The sequence below is a fragment of the Enhydra lutris genome, unplaced genomic scaffold, assembly GCF_002288905.1.
Source record: "Enhydra lutris kenyoni isolate GAN:26980312 unplaced genomic scaffold, ASM228890v2 scaffoldscaffold27, whole genome shotgun sequence".
Lineage (NCBI taxonomy): Eukaryota > Metazoa > Chordata > Mammalia > Carnivora > Mustelidae > Enhydra > Enhydra lutris.
The window spans coordinates 25179918-25197643 of record NW_019154111.1 but is presented as its reverse complement, the minus strand read 5'-3'; the positions used below and the strand labels follow the sequence as shown (position 1 = coordinate 25197643).

General features: G+C 39.7%; 1 protein-coding gene across 3 annotated transcripts in view; it reads left to right on the top strand.

Moving 5' to 3' along the window:
* LOC111151961 (MyoD family inhibitor domain containing) overlaps nt 1-17726 on the top strand; it is an 87520-nt gene that overhangs the window by 48512 nt on the left and 21282 nt on the right. For all 3 annotated transcript variants that reach the window (XM_022510209.1, XM_022510208.1, XM_022510210.1), the window contains one exon: nt 4759-5034. In XM_022510209.1, the coding sequence (XP_022365917.1) occupies nt 4759-5034 (276 nt within the window). The remainder of the gene's footprint in view (nt 1-4758; nt 5035-17726) is intronic.

The following is a 17726-nucleotide window of genomic DNA, read 5'->3' as shown; positions in this document are numbered from 1 at the left end:
TTCAAGTCACACCCATGAAAAATTAGCAGTGAAGTTAAAATAAATGTTAAGATAGCTAATCTATCCAGGGTTTATCCAGTTTTAATTTGACTTACACACTGCATGTATCTGAACAAATCATAAAACTACGAAATTGTGTTAATGTTAAAGATCTGGCGTATCTGATAATACTCGGTTGTTACCTGACCGTAATACAAACTATAGGAAAAATAATTAGGTGACAGTGAAACAAAAACGAATGTACTATCATTTATCTGCCAACAGAAATAGATATCATTTTGAAGACTGAAATGTAGATAAATCATTAAGGATATGTTTGAATACCACGCCAGCCATACCCGGTAATTTGCAAATAGTCAATTTTGATAGTAGAAAAAGGTCAGATCTGTCAGTTTGAGAATTTGGTGGCAAGACATAGTTGTCTTTTACCACCTTTATTTTTATTTATTGAGAATGTTTAACTATGACATGCTAATTTTAAATTTATCTTGGATTTTAAATTTATCCATAAGGACTATGACAGGACATTTTTGATTGATAAGAAGGCTACTTAGCATGGGTCAGTTGGACATTTCAATTTAAGCAAGCTCTCAGATTGCTTAAAATATTCTTTTCAGAGAAAAAGTGGGCCAAAACATTCCATTTATTTGGCGAGATTACTGGTAAATGCTCTGAAAAGAGCACCAGATGAGGTTTAACTGTCTTCTTTGGCATCCCTTTAAATACATATGCATAACTATCCATGTTCAATAGCAGTCATTAGGATGTCATTCTAGTTGATAAAAGAAGCTAGGGGAGCAGCAGATTAATCTCTAGATCAAATGATTGCACACCCATAAGAAATAGATCTCCTCTTGCAGATGTCTTGTCCAATTTTGTTATAAGAAGGTCACATAGAGCTGCTGAACAGAGAAGTAACCTTTTTTTTTTTCATCAAGAATAAGGAGAAAACCAAAATATTTTGATATATTTTCACACCATTACTTTGTGGTTTTCCCAAATATTTAATTTTTAGATAATCATTCTCCAGTATCGCTGAAGAACCGAAAAACTGTACTGTATGAGGAGTTCATAAGTTTCATAAATCAGGTATTAATGGTAACAAGATTTGGTAGGAAAGTATGCTTTTGTTTGTTAAATAAAGAAATGAATGTCTTTAAAATTGAAATAGGCACAATCATGAGTAGAATGTTTTGATAGGTTAAAGATGTTTTTCTTCAAGAGACATAGGATATGTGAATAAAAATGGAAGTAAACAATGTGCTAAAAACCTACTCAAATGCAAACTATCTTCTTTGTCAAAAATACATACTGTTTTGGCTAATCCCCAGATCACAGATAATTAGGTCCTTTTAGACATTGTCAATGCCATGTATAATTCTTAAGCTTTGCATGCAGCACTTTTTCTAAATTGAGTTCTTAGTATTCAGATTTAATTTACATTTCATAACTGCTCATAATCATAAATGGAAAAAAAAGACTAAAATAGCAGGTTTTGGTTTTGAAATTACAGGAAATTGTAAAATAGTAAAATTTTGGCAACAAATGGAATAGTTTTTGTTCTTTCTGTTGTTTTTGCTGAAGCACTATGATTGATAGCTTTGCTTAGGGGCTACTCAATCAATGTAAATGTTGATTTTAATAACCTCATTACTTAACCAGTATAAACAAATAACATTTGGGAGAGAGAGGAATCAGGGCTCTTTAGCTGCAAAAACTCGAATTCACTGTGGCTAATTTAAATAGAAAAAAACTTACTAGTGATGTAGTTTTGGAACATTGGTGAGGTTTGGTGGGGTGGGGTACAGAGTCAATGGCCCAGAAAGAATTCTTGAGACCTCTGTGGTGCAAAAAGGTGGTTTTATTAAAGCACAGGGACAGGACCTGAGGGCAGAAAGAGTGGCAGCACGGGGTGGGGCTGGGGGGGTTGTTGTGAGGAGTATCTGGTTACATACTGGGGAGTTAGGGGTAGGGAAAAAGGGAGGTTTTCAAAAGAACTTTCATATGCTAAGGAGGGCCTACAAGATACTGGAGGCCTTGCATTGTCAAGTTAAGGTTGATTTTCCCCTCCAGTAAGGCATTAATATTAAGACAGTTGAGAGCTTCCTGGAGGGATGGGGACACCCAGGAGTGGGGGCAGCAGGTGGAAACGTTGCAGGGTGTCAGCTTGTGCTTCGTCCTCAGCTTGCCTTCTGCTGCCGCCTCATTAGCACACGGACCCTCCCAGGAGTTCCAAAGCCAAGATCATTCCCATCCATTCAGTGGGGCTTCTCTGTTGACAGCCCCCCTGCTGCACCATCAGCCCATGATCCGCTAGGGAGTGAATATCAGACACTGTACCCCACTGCCAAGACCAACAAACGCCTTCTGTATCGTTTGTGCGAGAGTTCCACCTCCCTGTTGTGGCTGGGGTCTTGCAATGGCCACTGCTGGTCTGTAAGTCATCCTTGTGCTTGGTGGAGCTTAGGTCACATATCTGCCCCCTGACTGCAGAAGAGCTGAGGAATGGGATAGAGGTATTGACCAGAAAATCTGTGAGGGTGTTCAGAAGTTCCAGACAGCACAAATGATGCATAGTCATGTTGCAGAACCCAGACTGGATCCTGGTGGAAGAACCAAGCGGCCCTCGAGACTTTGGAGGATCGGAGGTTTATTTATTAACATCTGCGGCTCAGAGGAGGAGGTTCTCCAAAGGTCTGAGCCCTGAGCACAAGCAGGGAGGGGGATTTATACCCTTCTACTTCCCCATACTTGGTACTTTTGGCGTGTGCCGGAATTGGAGTAGGAAAGAAGAACCTGGAAGGGCTTTGAGACGGGACTGGAATTCCCGTGCTGGTTTGGTCAGCCATCTTAGAGTACAATTTTTCCCTATCAGTCATCCTGCTTCTTTATGAGTCACTGTCCAAAGAATCAAATTTGTCCTTCCTTAGTATCATGGTGGTAAGTCTCTTATATTCTTTTTAAAGATTTTATTTATGTGAGAGCGAGCATGCATGCTAGAGAGCTGGGATCATGGCATGAGCTTGAAGCCAAGAGTCCCATGCTTAACCAACTGTGCCACCCAGGCACCTCTCATATTTTTTCTTCAATCTGAAGTGTTTTGCTTTTTATATATAGGCATTTCATGCACCTGTAATTTATCTCCATAAGGTATATATGCACTTAGATGTGCAAACACATACATATTTGGAGTGCTCTCTTCTTTTTCCGCTGGTTATTTGTGCTGGACCCATAATACATGGCTTTAGTTGCTGGAGTTTCTTAAGAAGACTGTAGTAAGTCAGGTGCTGCAACCCTCTTTTACTTCCTTAAAATTGCTTTAGCGATTCTTGGTTACTTTTCCTTATAAATTTTTGGATCAGCTTCTCAAGTTCCATGTAAAAGTCTGTTGGAAATTTTATGGGAATTACACTGAACAAATAAATTGGGGGGAATGAATATTTACTCTACACTTAGTAGGATTTTCTTTTATGTCCTTCAGTATTGTTCTGTGATTTTTTGCCAAGAATCTCCCCATTTTTTTTTTTTTCCTGGCTTCTTAGATACTTATTGGGAGCTTTGGGAGGGGCTTTTCCCTTTATTTTATTTTTATTTTTTTGATATTGTAAAGGGTTCATTTTTTCTTGTATATTAGCTGTTTGGTTACTGTTGGCGTAGAGGAACTTTGCTGATTTTAATGTGGTTGATCTTGTATATATCTTGTTAAATTCTTAGTGTTTCGGGGTTTGTAGTCTCCTAAAATTTCCCCTAGAACATTCAAATTAGGGATGCATCTCAAAAATATTTTTTCCAGACCTATTATTTCTTTTTCACGTTATATTGCTTTCACCAGTGCCTCCAGTGTAATGTCGAATAAGAGGAATGAAGCTGAGCCACTTTTTCTTGGTCCTGACCTAAATGGGAGCATTTCTTAAGTGCTGACGTTTAATTTTGGCAGATGTGTTTTATCAGATTCTACTTCCAACTTTTCATAAATGGTTTATTTTTTTATACCAAATTAAAAAATAAATATAGGGAGTGTTTCCTCCAGGATTCAAAATGAGATAGAAACAGTGCCTGGCTGGCTCAGTTAGAAGAACATGCAACTCCTGATCTTGGGGTCATGAGTTGGAGCCCCACACCGGGTGTAGAGATTACTTCAATAAATAAAACTTTTTAAAAACATTAAAGTAAAATGAAATTGAAAAGAAAACTATTTCTTTCTATATTGTCTAGTTATGATACTTGGAGTCATTGCTTTTTTCCTTTTTTCTCAAAAGATGATTAAATATTTTATCCCAGTATCAGGGTTATTGAGATAATATTGCCATGTTTCTAGCACCAAAAGAGGGACCTGGTACATAGAAAAACAAACACTTGCTGTCTAATGAGTGTGTAATAACTTTTTCAGGTTTCCAACTTAAATTTTCTTTTTTTAAAATTATTTTTATTAACATATAATGTATTATTTGCCCCAGGGGCACAGGTCTATGAATCCCAACTTAAATTTTCTTAAAAAACAAAGCAGTCTTTCCCACTATTTTCATATGCCTTGTATAAAGTCACTTTTGATGACCCTGCCCCACCAACCTTTTTTACTAATTATGTTTCCTCGATGTCCATGTTTATTAGTATTTTTCCTTTTTTTTTCTCTCCATTTTGTAGAACCGTGGGTAAAGCCCGGAGTGGCGGGGAAGGGGGGGAATCTGTTCCTGAATATATTTTGATGATTTTTCAAATATTTCTTTTTTAACTGGACCAACTTTTCCTGTTGTTTAGCCCAACCCCAGCGCTTGCCTCAGCTTCCAACGTGCTCACAGGAACCAACTGAGGAAGAAACCAGCAAGATAAAGAACGGCCACACAAGTCTGAGCAATGGAAATGGAATTCACCACGGGGCCAAACATGTATCTGCGGAGAATCGAAGACTTTCAGCACCTGTTTCTCACAAAATGCATAGAAAAATTCAGTCCAGCTTGTCTGTAAACAGTGATATCAGTAAGAAGAGTAAAGTAAATGCTGTCTTCTCCCAAAAGACAGGCTCTTCACCTGAAGGTAAGTTGGAGATATATGCTTATTTTATTTGACCGGATGAAAATCATATTCACCAATAACTACTTGATCAAGCAAACATGAACCAAGACTCCTGCTTATATTTCAGACAAACTGGAATTTTGGTAAAATGCAACCACTCCAAAGGGAAACACAGGCTAGGAAAGGAAGTGCCAGCAGCTGACATCCTGCTTTAAAGATTATTGTCTTCTAGAGTGAGGAGTCATTACTTTAAATAGAACTGATATACTTACTGTTTTTCATACCATGTTTAAAAATATGAAGGCAACATACTGGTGGTGGATGCATGTGTTTTCTCTGTCTCTGCTTCATTTTATTATTCTGTGGTTCAGAGAGATTACCTGCTTGCATGTTTATCTTGCAAATGAGTTCTTTTATTTTATTTCAGTGTTCCAAAATTCATTGTTTATGCACCACACCCAGTGCTCCATACAGTATGTGCAAATGAGTTCTTAAATATGCAGCACTAAAATGAGAAAAGGATTTGGTGATTGTCATGTTCTTGCCAGAGAGTGGGCCATGCTAGTATCTTCCAGCCATCAGGGCTTCCACAACCAACCCCCCCCACCATTCCCCACTCACTCTGCTCTAGCCTTTAGCTCCTCCCATGGAGGTACAGGGGTATTCTCTGACCTCTCAGGAGCTAATTATTATGTCTTCAGTTCTGCTCCATCCTGCCCTTGGCCAGGTCAAAGGCTAAATACTATGAACCTGAGAAAGGTTTTCTCTATTATGACACAAACCCATCTGATGACAGTGGGTTTATAACCCACAGACTTCTTTTATAAAACTAGCTTGCCATATTATATATGGATATTTTGTAAAAGGAATAGTCTCCCTACCATGTATAAGGTCCCAGATTTCTGCCGGCCTATCCGTGTTCCTCTCTTTTTCCTCTTTCCTCTCCTTTAGCAGTTCTTGGGATCCAAAAACTCAAATCTGTTTTCTAAATATAGATGTAGATGTATCTTTCCTCCCGCTCGTTGAGGTATATCTGATTTTTTTCTTATTCCCCTTACCTTTCAATTTTAATTACCATGAAATCTTAAGTAAGGCAAATTCTGTCGATGCTTCTGTGAAGTTGGCCATGCTTATTCATAGAGATAAATTGAGTTGTAAATAGGAAATTGTATCGAGAGTTACCAGTAGTAAGTGGGAGAAAGGATATTACATTTTGGCTACAGGTGTCTCAAACTCAACTGAGGTAAAGTGTTAGGTTGATCAAATGATATGATAATAAATGGTCTGTATAGTTCTAGGTCAGTGACACTACTTTCCAAACTAATTAGATTGAAAGGGACATGATTGACACTTTAAAATGAGTTTGACATGTAAGCTGTATGGTCATCTCTGAAGCAGAGAGAGGCTGTTAACTAAACTGGCTCTCCAAGGAGTTGGGAAGGCAATGCAATTTTCTTTAGAGTATCTTTGCTTCTAGGTGATTGGGTGAAATAATTGAAATCTACTTGTTTTATACATTTGAATTTACTTATTACTGCCTTAACCTCTTATTTGCCATTTAATATTTACTTATTTTAAAGAATGCTCTCTCAGTCCAACCTGAACAGTGCATATCAATCCAACTTGAAATAGCTTGTGGAATTTTTGGAAATTTTTTCATTATTTTCTTATTTTTAATACCACATCTGAAGTTATTTCTGATGGAAGAAGGCAGCTTCTTTTTTTTTTTTTTTAAAGATTATTATTTGAGAGAGTGTGAGTAGGGGGAGGGGCAGAGGGAGAAGGGAGTGTCTTAAACAGGCTCCACGCCCAGCATGGAGCCTGACACTGGGACTCAATCCCACGACCCCAAGATCATGGCCTGAGCTGAAATCAGGAGTCAGACGTTTAACCAACAGAGCCACCCAGGTGCCCCAGGAATACAGCTTCCTAAGTAACATACAAAGGAAAAGGAGAATCAATAGTGTTGAAGAGAATTTTACTCTTCCTCTTTGTCTCCCTCTCTCTTTCAGTTCTTTGAGTGTGAGAGGGGGATAAGGATTAAGGATAATCCTGCTCTTTATCACGAAATGTTTTCCAGATTGGAGTGGAGGTCCGAGTCCTATGAAACACAAATGAAGAGGTCTAAATATATGGTAGAGTGTCCTATCCAGAACTTGGCCAGGAGGCTATAGAACTTAGCCGGTTCTATGTTCCTGGTGTGGGGATTGCTCAAACCCAGATGAAAATTTCCTTGTCCCAGTTCATGTATATTCTCCAAATTAGGTGTCCTCATGCTTTTTGATGCTATTTAAAGTTGAGCACTGACTTTCAGTTTTGAAGTTATGTTTCTTCTCTGGTAAATGTGCTGTAAGCTAAACAAAAAAGGACAGAACAGGCAGATAGCAAGTGAAAGGACCAATATTGCGAGTGTGGCCACCAGCTCGCTGGGCAACTCGGGTTTCTCTGGGGCTGCTTTCTCTAGAAATTGGTTTGGAGGAGAAATCTTCCAAGTTAGTTTGGGTTCCAAGATTCTGTGATGCTGTCCTCCCAGCAGGACTGCTGCATTGCAGGGCAAGTTTCTTGTTCAACAGAACATGGGATTCCAGGTTGAGCAGAAATGTAATACTTGCTGAATGGGACGGGGCAAGGGCAGGGATGGATTTGACGCACAGGGATGGCATCTGGATTTCAGGAGCTCTGTACGTCAGAACGGTAGGTCTTGAACACTCGATTTAGGACACGAATAAAAATGGATAAAAATTATTCAAAAAATGAGGGGCTTAATACAGTTTTCTCAGTTTTGTTTTTCTTTCTGTTTTACATTTTCTTCGATCTTTATTGTCTATGCCTGTTGCTCTCACAGTAAAATGAGCAAATGAATAGCAGAGTCTTACTCACCATAAACCTCAAATCAACTAACCACAGTTTGACAATGTGTGTTTTTTCTGGACAAACGTCCCTTGTGGTTATTTTTGTGTTGCACATGAATAATAGTGACAAGCAGAGGGGCATTTTTCTGACTCAGAGGATGGAATTAGATATTTAACTATTTCATTCTGCTTCAGTACGAGAAGTGGGGACCTCTTTGCTGACAAGTTGGGAAAACTCTTGAGATGGCGGCTCCTCACTGCCACAGAGCAAAAGCCTCACCCAGCCTTGGAATTGAGCCCGTGCGTTGGCAAGATCTCGTGAGCTCTAACTGTGGGTTAGCTACGGCGGGAGTGCAAGTAGAAATGCACACCATCGATTCTCTTGCTAAGCTGTGTTGATTCGTCAGTTACTTCATTCTGTGTTCCTGCTGCACTCATATGATCTCCTTCTATCCTCCCCATAGCACTGTAAGTCCATCAACTCTGTGTGATTTTCTCATTGTAAATGAGGAAACTGAGGCACAGACGGGTCAAGTGAACCCACTGACAGCAGTTGGTATGTGGTAGAAATGAGATTCGACCTCAGACATTCTGGCTCCACAGCCTGTGCTCCTAAGCACTGGTATTTTGCCTTCCTAGAGTTCCCTGAGATAAAGGTAATTTTGGTCATTCCAACGCTGTACCCAGTGTTGACCCGGTTACCTGTGGGTTAGGCAGGGATCTTTGTATACATGTGCCTTTCCAACTAAAAGGAATTTGCACACTTTTGCCCTATGCTTGTTTACCTTTCCCAGAGGCTGGACTCAGATGAGTCCGTTTTGTTTTTCTAATTTATCGTGGTGCCCAGCACAGTGGCTTCCTGGAGTTGCCTGCCAGTTAGTGAGTGAGGCAGTGTTTTATCTCACACACCTTTATCCTACTCTTCCTTCAAACTGGCCCTGGAAAATAAATGTGTACTCATATTCATGAAAAAATGTCATTTTAAAAAGTGCCTTTTATGCAGTAGAGGAAAAAAAAATACCCATGTTGGAGAACATTGTACTTTTTATTTAAAGGTTATTAAATAGGTAGATTCCTACTTGTTTTGTATAATTAAATATTTTCATACATACTTTAATTTTCTGATTGCATCACCCAAGTGGAGAGTTTTAAGACTAAATGTTAAAGATTCTTGACCTTTGAATAATTATATGATTTAGTATCCTATAATATTCAAATTGCCAAGGGTTTTCATTAGACTCTCAGACACTTTTCTTGTCCTAGGAATGGTGAATCCTAACATTTCAGGTGTGCCAATTAGAGCCCTGTATTTTTGTAAAAATTAAGAAGTTTCAACAAAGAGGTTTTTAGAACAGACTGCATGCCTTTTGGATTAAGGTGCCATTGTGTATGTACCTCCAGCTCCAGGAGCTCATTGAACAGAAATGTTGATTAAGACCATATAGAACCTTGTAGATATGGTAGTATCTAGGATCTTTTTGTTTTGTTTTGTTTCGCTTTTTAAGATTTTATTTCTTTGAGAGAGAGCATAAGCAAGGGGAAGGTTACAGAGAGAGGAGCAGGGAGGCCAGCATGGGGCCTGACCCGAAGTCAGTCGCTTAACTGAGTGCGTCACCCAGGCAGCCCAGATCCATCTCATTTTTTATCACATGGACGCTCTGTGGCCTACTTTTCTTTTTTGTGGCCTACAGATTAGAACACAGATGCTGGGATCAGTCTGCTTGGGTTCAAATATTGGCTTTACCATTGTCTGATATGTCTTTGGGTAGGCTTTATGCCTCCGTGTCTTAAACGTAAATGGGGAGGTTATTGGTCGCTACTTAATAGAATTGTTGGGGAGTTGCTGTCGAATTCCTTGGAGCTAGAGTCGCAGTCTGGCCAGATGCAAGTGTTTGATAATGACAATGGCAGCAGTGACACTTAAGGAACTCACGGGGGTTAAGAATGTTAACTTCCTTGAGAAGGCAGTGGCGACTCAGTACATCGGGTAGAAGGAGAGACATTCCAGGCAGAAGGGGTGTTATGCTGTACTGTGTTTTTTCCAGAAAACCATCAGCATCTCACTGTTAAAGTGGGATTAGGAGCAGTAAGACTGGAAATGTGACAAATGGCAAGTCTACACCACCCCTAGGATGTCCTGTTCCTCTGAAGCTTTCACACAGCTTCTCAGAAGGACATCATCTTATATCCAGTGTGCATCCCTTTGAAAAAAATTCTTCTCTCCATAATGCAAAAACTCCATGGTTGTTTTTTTTTTTAAAAACCAGATGCCTTAATATTTGTTCAATATGGCTACCTAGTAAGCACCCACACAGAGACTGCCTTTACCATCCTTTCATGTGTTAGAAATAACTACAACTTTAGACTTGTTGAGCTGGGATGCTACCAAGCTCTGTGAAGCCTTTGGATAGACCTAAACTCAGTCTTTGATTTTACTGGTTCTCTCTGCTTCCCTCTCTTCTAACTATTCTGTTGGCTTCCTACCTTTTTAGACTCCCCCTTCTCCCCCTTTTCTGTGTATTTCCCCTTGTATTCATAGTGCAGTAGTTTTTCATGGTCTGTAGGAGAGGGACAGGGCATGGTAATCAGGAGGAGGACAATAGGCCTGCCTTGGAGACAGGCTGGGTGGGGCACACAGCCTTCAAAGGGGATTTAACATAACTACCAGGACAGTTTGAAAAGGGCACAAGGTGATCAGATAGGTCCTGCTACCCCCTCCCCCCCACCGACTTCCCCTATCCTTCACTCTCCATCAGAAGACTCCGTGTCTTTGAAAGTATGCCTCTACTGCAATCCTTAGAGGTCTCTGTGTGTGTGGTTAGTGGCACAGCTAAATGTCCTTGTTGCTTCTCCCCCCACCTCAGCCTGGAATGTTCTCATAATTTTCTTCTGCCTTTTTGACCTGTGCACATTTTGTTCAGAACTCAACTTGGGCATCATCTCCTGATGCCAGTTGTCAGCTAATTGCCTCTCTTCTGTGTTCCCGTAGCACCTTCCCCATACGCAAGGATACTCAAGTTTATCTGTCTTCCCTCACTAAAACCTAATCTCACTGAAGGCAAAGCTTCTGCCTTCTAATTTCCAGCAGAGCCTAGAATCTGGCTTGTAGTCAGTGTTCAGCCGATGTTGAAGCAAGTAAGGAGTATAAATCTGAGAACACAAGTACCTGTTCCTTAACATTTTATAGACATTATAGTTGAAACCTCAGAGTGGCTGAAATCATCAAGGGCGAAAATGTGGAGCCATAGGAGTGCAAATATCTGAGGTCAGAGTGAGGCGAGAAGAAACTCCACTGAGGCAGGACTGGAACTCAGAACTTCTGCCTCTCACCCCCATCGTTTCCTCATCATTCCTTGAGGTTTTCAGTCCACAACATGTTCCAACTCCTAAAGCCAGAAAGAAAGGTAAAATTCAAATTGAATTGTTCGTTTTCAGTTACATAATATTATAAATCTTATATTCATTTTTCCCCCATAAAAATGTCAGTTTTGCCTGTAATTATAGAAGTACAAGTATTTTAGTGGACAAATAATGGGATTTTATGATATGACCATAGTGTTATAATCTGAGCTTCCAGAAACAAACTTTCTGTGGCTTTGGCAAAATATGTCCCTGCAATCCTCAAAATACTTAATTTGCTTGGATGATGTTTTGTTTTGCGCTGTTTTCCCAGGCACAGTGCCTTCCATTCCATGTCAAAATGATTGTGTGGGAGAAAGGTTTAGAATTCTGCTTTCCGAGGCAGTATTTGCCAGTCCAGTGGAAAACAGGCTTTTAGTAAATTTTACTGCTCAACTAACAAACTAAATGGAATAACAGTAATACAATGAGAGGGGTGTGTGAGCCAGGAAGTCCTGATCAAAGTTGACAGTGTCAAAGTATAAATCATTCTGCATATATAAATCATTTTGCTCACTTGAGATATTTAATCAGCTGTGTTTTTTTTTTTTTAATTGAACAGATTATCTATCCAAAGTATTTATAAATGGTAAGTGTGTCTTTAGGGCTAAATGCAAATATTTGAACACACGTCCTTTAGAGTTGAGAAAAATAGGTTAACTCTGTAATTTATGTTCTAGATTAAATTATTCCCATACCCATCAGTTTGATGAGGAGCACAGGAAAGATTTTATAAGGTCCTGAAATACATATAACTTAACATTTGAAACACCTTAGATTGCTTCTTTAATTAAAAGAGCTGAGCATGGGGCAGGCGCCTAGGTGGCTCAGTGGGTTAAAGCCTCTGCCTTCAGCTCGGGTCATGATCCCAGGGTCCTGGGATCGAGCCCCGCATCGGGCTCTCTGCTCCGTGGAGAGCCTGCTTCCTCCTCTCTCTCTGCCTGCCTCCCTGCATACTTGTGATCTCTGTCTGTCAAATAAATAAATAAAAATAATTAAAAAAAAAAAATAAAGGAGCTGAGCCCTTTGCAGGCCCGGTGAAAGAAGAGAGAGAGGCCATCAGCTAGGTATGCATTTCACCTCCTTTACCTTTGGTTTTTGGGTTTTGTAGACAAGTTGCTTAGACCACTGCTCTAACAATTTAAATGAACTTAGCATTCACTTAGGAGGTGGGTGGGGAGGAAATTAAACAATGGAGATACAGATAGATTGGCCAGGAAGCTCTGGGGTGTGGGGTGGCAGAGTGAAGAGACTGTTCAGAAACCCAGCTTCAGAAGAATAGGCTCAATGGAAAAACTGAATAAATCTTACGGCCCTATTAATACACCATCGCTTTAATTTTTGCATTCGTAGTGAAAAGTTTCAGTGGTGTTTTTAATAGGTCAGACAGCACTGGGCAGGTATAGCAGCGAGGCTGTTCTGAGATAAATATTTGCAACCCTGTGACTTGTGCTGAAGGTGAGCACCGAGAACCAGAGGTTTTCTTCAGGGTGTCAGGATTAAGTGCTGGGTCCCAGGGTTAAAAGTGAGTAGAGCTGAACAGCAGTCAGACATCCATCCTAATGGGGACTGACCTTAGTTTTCTATTTCAATTAGTTGGGAAAATGAACAGAAATTAGGAAATCATGTGCAGCTCAGTGTAGCTTGAGGATGACCAGAAGTTGAGTTTTAGACATGTTGAATTTCAAATGATAATATACAATCCAAGAGCATTTGGAAATACATGCTTGGAGCTTGGGAGGAGTTAGAAGCAAGTATGCTAACTTATATTCTCACAGAATACTTGACATTGTGAATTTGGATGAGTTTTCTTAAGAGATTGAAGAGAAAAGATCAGATGGCTGAAAGCTAAGTGATTCAGGGATCACTGGAGGCCAGCCAGTTTGGTGGGCTGGGAATGGGAGTTCAGCTTGTGCACTTGGGAGGAATCCCATGGAAAGTTCAGACTTCTCTTCATAGGTGATGTCAAATAGAGAAAGTCAGAGTGAGGCCAAGACACTGAGAAGATAACCTACAGGAGAGGTCAGAGGCAAAGATAGGAGGATGATTATCTTGCTGTGGGGGGAAAAAAGGGAAAGGGTAGTGTCATGGAAAGAATGTTTTAGGAAAAGGCTGCACTGGATAATTGACAGGTTCAGCAGGATGAATACTGAACTAATTCTGTTGGATTTCATTGTGGATGTCATTGGGTGACCTACTTTAGAGCCATTTCACAGAGCAGCCAGAATGATGTGGGCAGTGGAATGCTGAGGAAACACACTGATAACAATAGTTCTAGAAAGGCTATAGTCCAGAATGGAAGTGTGGGTCCAGGGAGGTGGTTTTGTTTTAAGAGGGGAAAGCTTTGAATGTGTCTACATTTCAGTAGAAAGGATCTAGGAGAGTGGCAAAGTTTGACTATATAAAAAGGTAGTAACATTAACTTCTTGAAGAATTCAGCTCTTGAGTTCAGTTATCAAGCCAGACAACTGAGCGACCCAAGAAGCATTTACTGAATTGTTAACCTAGATGACTCTACTCTGTTGTGTGGTTGGTTAATCTTAGAAGCCTTTTGAGTAACTTCTATGGAATGGCTGGGTATGAGGAAATGTGACTTCAAGTGATTAAAAGCCTATCTCAAGCCCTCACTCCTACCTCATTCCAGGAACACTAACTGGCATTTGAATGGAAGGCATGGACAGGGTGGGCAGTTAGGATTCTGTGTTCCAAATTTCTTGTTTATGGGTTTTTTTTTTTTTAATATATTTTATTTATTTATTTGACAGAGAGATCACAAGTAGGCAGGCAGAGAGAGCGAGGGGTAGGCAGGGTCCCTGCTGAGCAGAGAGCCTGATGTGGGGCTGGATCCCAGGACCCTGATATCATGACCTGAGCCGAAGGCAGAGGCTTTAACCCATTGAGCCACCCAGGTGCCTCCAAATTTCTCACTGTTATATTTTGGACCACAAGTTGATGGAAATTTAGAATTCAATTTAAATCATAGCTTATATATAAGTATATAAGTAGTGTATATATATGTGTGTGTGTGTGTGTGTGTGTGTGTGTGTGTGTGTATAGTATAAGAAAGGAAATACAACATCAACAAGTAAAAAAAGCAGTTAAACAGTTACAAGAAAAGTATAAGAAAGATTAGTAAGGAAACTACTGCATAATCCAGAAAAATAGAAGACAGGTTAATTTTAAAATGTATGTAAAGTATATTTATCTTTTAATGTGGCCTACTCTTAACTGAATTACTATTGCAGGCAAAAGGTTGAAAAGGTTAAGACCTAACCTGTAATAAATTGGAATATTGATTATGATAGTCTCTTACACAGTGATTCATTTTTCGTTCATGGGCTTGAGAATCTGACAAAAGTTGTGATTCTTTTCCTCCAGTTTTTAAGAAAGATGGCAATGGAATCCTGTTATCTCTTTTGTTGTTCCCAGAAGTAAAGACATTGGACACCTTCAGACATTTCACTCTAAAATCAAATGTCTCTAAGACATTTGAATAGCAAAGGGAGAGCAGATAACGGGGATGCTGATGAGCTATTGTTAGGGTTTTGAACAGATGAAGGACATGATCTAACTTAGCATTTTTAAGCATTACCTGCCTCTGGTGCTGAGAGTCCACTATAGGCCCATGAGGGCTGAAGGTGGAAGCCTGCCTTGTGTCTCCCACAGTAATTCAGATGGAAGATGGCTGGGTTGGACCAGGGCGGCAGTGGTCGAGGTGGTGAGATATTGCACAGGAAAGTATTTTGAAGGCCAGACTAAGTTACTGAATGCTAAGATTTCAGTGTGAGAGACAAAGTTAAGGATGACTCCCATGTTTTTTTGGCCTAAGCAGTCTCAAGTAATGAGTTCTCATTAATGGAGATGAGAAGGCTACCGGACGAACAGGGTTTCATTGGTGGAGGAAGATAAGGATTTTAGTCATGGCCATGGATCTGAGATACCCTTTATTTAAGTGGTGATGTGAAAGGAGGAGTTGAATTCAGAGGAATGGTCTGCAGCCCAAGAGATATATTTTATGAGCCATCATAGACTCATATAAGGTATAGAATGTTTGGTGGACGGCATCCCCTAGGGCTGGGGTTCTCAGCCCTGGCACCTGGGTATCTGGAGTAAGAGATTCTGGGCAAAAAATATAGGAAGTAAATTACCACTCTCTGGGTTTGTCCCAAGAAATTCTAATTCATCTGGAATGCGGTAGGGGTGGCTAAGTTATCAGTATCCTTTAGAAGCTCCCCACAGGATTTCAATATGCATGCAGAGTTAAGAACTACTGCACAGGATGCAGGAGTCCTGGACTACTCTTATATAGAGAGGTCAGAAAAGGAAGAGGAACCATTTAAAAAAAAAAAAAAAGGATGAGTAACTGGTGATGGAGAAGGCACCATGAAAGAGGGACAGCTTGGAAACCAAATGACCCTTGACATTGTCCTGTGAGGGTCATTGGTGACCTTCATGCTTTTGGTGTTGTGATGGGGACAAAAGTCTGATTGAAGATGGTTCTAAAGAGAATGAAAAGAGAGGAATTAAAGATGGCAAGTCTAGCCTACTCTCGTTCAAGGAATTTTACTGAAAGGGAATGTTTTTAGAAATGGGAGATATTGGTTGCCTGTTACTGATAATGAGCTACTTAAGGTGAGAGAAGGATGCCCTGGAGTAGGAGAGAGGAAAGGAGATCTGTTACAAAGTGCCTTAGGTTGTAGTTAATGATATATGTATGTATATTACATTCTTCACAGGTTCTATTTATTTATTTGTTTTTTTAAAGATTTTATTTATTTGAAAGAGAGAGAGAGAGATCACAAGTAGACAGAGAGGCAGGCAGAGAGAGAGGGGGAGGCAGGTTCCCTGCAGAGCAGAGAGCCCGATGCGGGGCTCGATCCCAGGACCCTGAGATCATGACCTGAGCCGAAGGCAGAGGCTTAACCCACTGAGCCACCCAGGCACCCCCTTCACAGGTTTTACAGTGTTAAAAGAAAGCAGGCAGGTGCTATAAGGTGATCTTACCAAGTGTCTCCTACGAATAAGCACTGTACTACTGTGGGCCCTATACACTGAGCCGGGTATCTCTCAGGTGACCAGTAGGATGTGGCATGGATTTGCAGTTTTGGAAACCTTCCACTTTAAGAAAATATTTTATCATTTGGAATGATGCTAATTATGATAAAAGTTTCCATTCATTTTAGAGGGATTTCAAAGAATTATTTCATAGTTACAATAATAGCACTAGACACTGCGTAATACTACAATTCTCAAAGGGGGAAGTTTTTGGGAAAAGATACAGAATGTGCAGGATGTTTTGAATCTTCTGACAAAAACTGGCTGATGACTCATGAGTCTCTTGCAATTTGTTAAGTATACAGAGGGAAAATAGTATCAAAGTATTGCTCATTGGATATAATTTTTGTCTTCAAATATGAGGTGACAACTCACAGCAAAACTTTATCTCAGATGCTCACGATAAATCAAGACATTTTTCTTTCACTTTAACCTAAAATTTACTTTAGCTATAGTATTAGCGTTGTAAAAAAAAAAAAAAATTCTGAAGGTTTGAAGAATAAAAATATTTAAATAAGCTAATGAACTGAAGATAATACTGATGTGTAATCCATACTTTAATTTATGTCCAAATATCCTGTGGTCTCTCCACTGACAATCTGGAAGAAAGAGAAAATTCAAAATGTTAAGTTTAACTGGGTTATATTCTTTTTCCTCTGACTTCAACTAAAACCGTTTTTGATGAATACTATATTGTGTATTTTTTGTCTTGGTGCCTTCATAGTTTTCCTGGGGTCTTTTTGCCCCATGTTGTATTATGTTCTTTGAATTCTTTCCTTTGTTTGCCAGCACTGTCATCTTGATCTACTTAAAAAAAAAAAAAAAAAATCTATTGTTTCACTGTCTAAATACACACTAAAATGTTTAAGAATAGAGAACTGCAGTTTTGGGGAGAAATTAAAAAAAGTTGGTGCCGAAGGAACAGGAACAAAAGGGTGTCCTTCATCTCTAGGAATAGGTCTGTTTTGTCCCTCGAGAAGCTTCTATCTTTGCAGATCTGGCCTGCAAGCCAAGTTTTGTCTCAGTTGAGTTGTTACTCCAAAGTACACCTTCCATAGCTCTCTCCATCTGCCTGTCTTTCTCATTGTCCACCCCCCTCATCTGTCTTTCCCCTCATTTTTCTGTCTTTCTCCCCCACTCAGAAGTTTTGCATGATTTCATTGAAGAATTTATTGCTATTCAGAAGAACCCAAATGGCAGTGACTTCAAAGTGATGTTTTAATAGTATTTTCTAATAAGTTTATTCTTAGCTTGTATATTTGTGAGTTTGGGTACATGGAGATTTTCAGAGCTATTTCTTTTAAGCTGAGACCCACGTTTTTTTTAAAAAAGTAATGATTTATTTTTCTAGATTGAATTAAGCTCTGGTGATATTTAAGTTGTCTTTCAGGATACATAGTTGCTTCA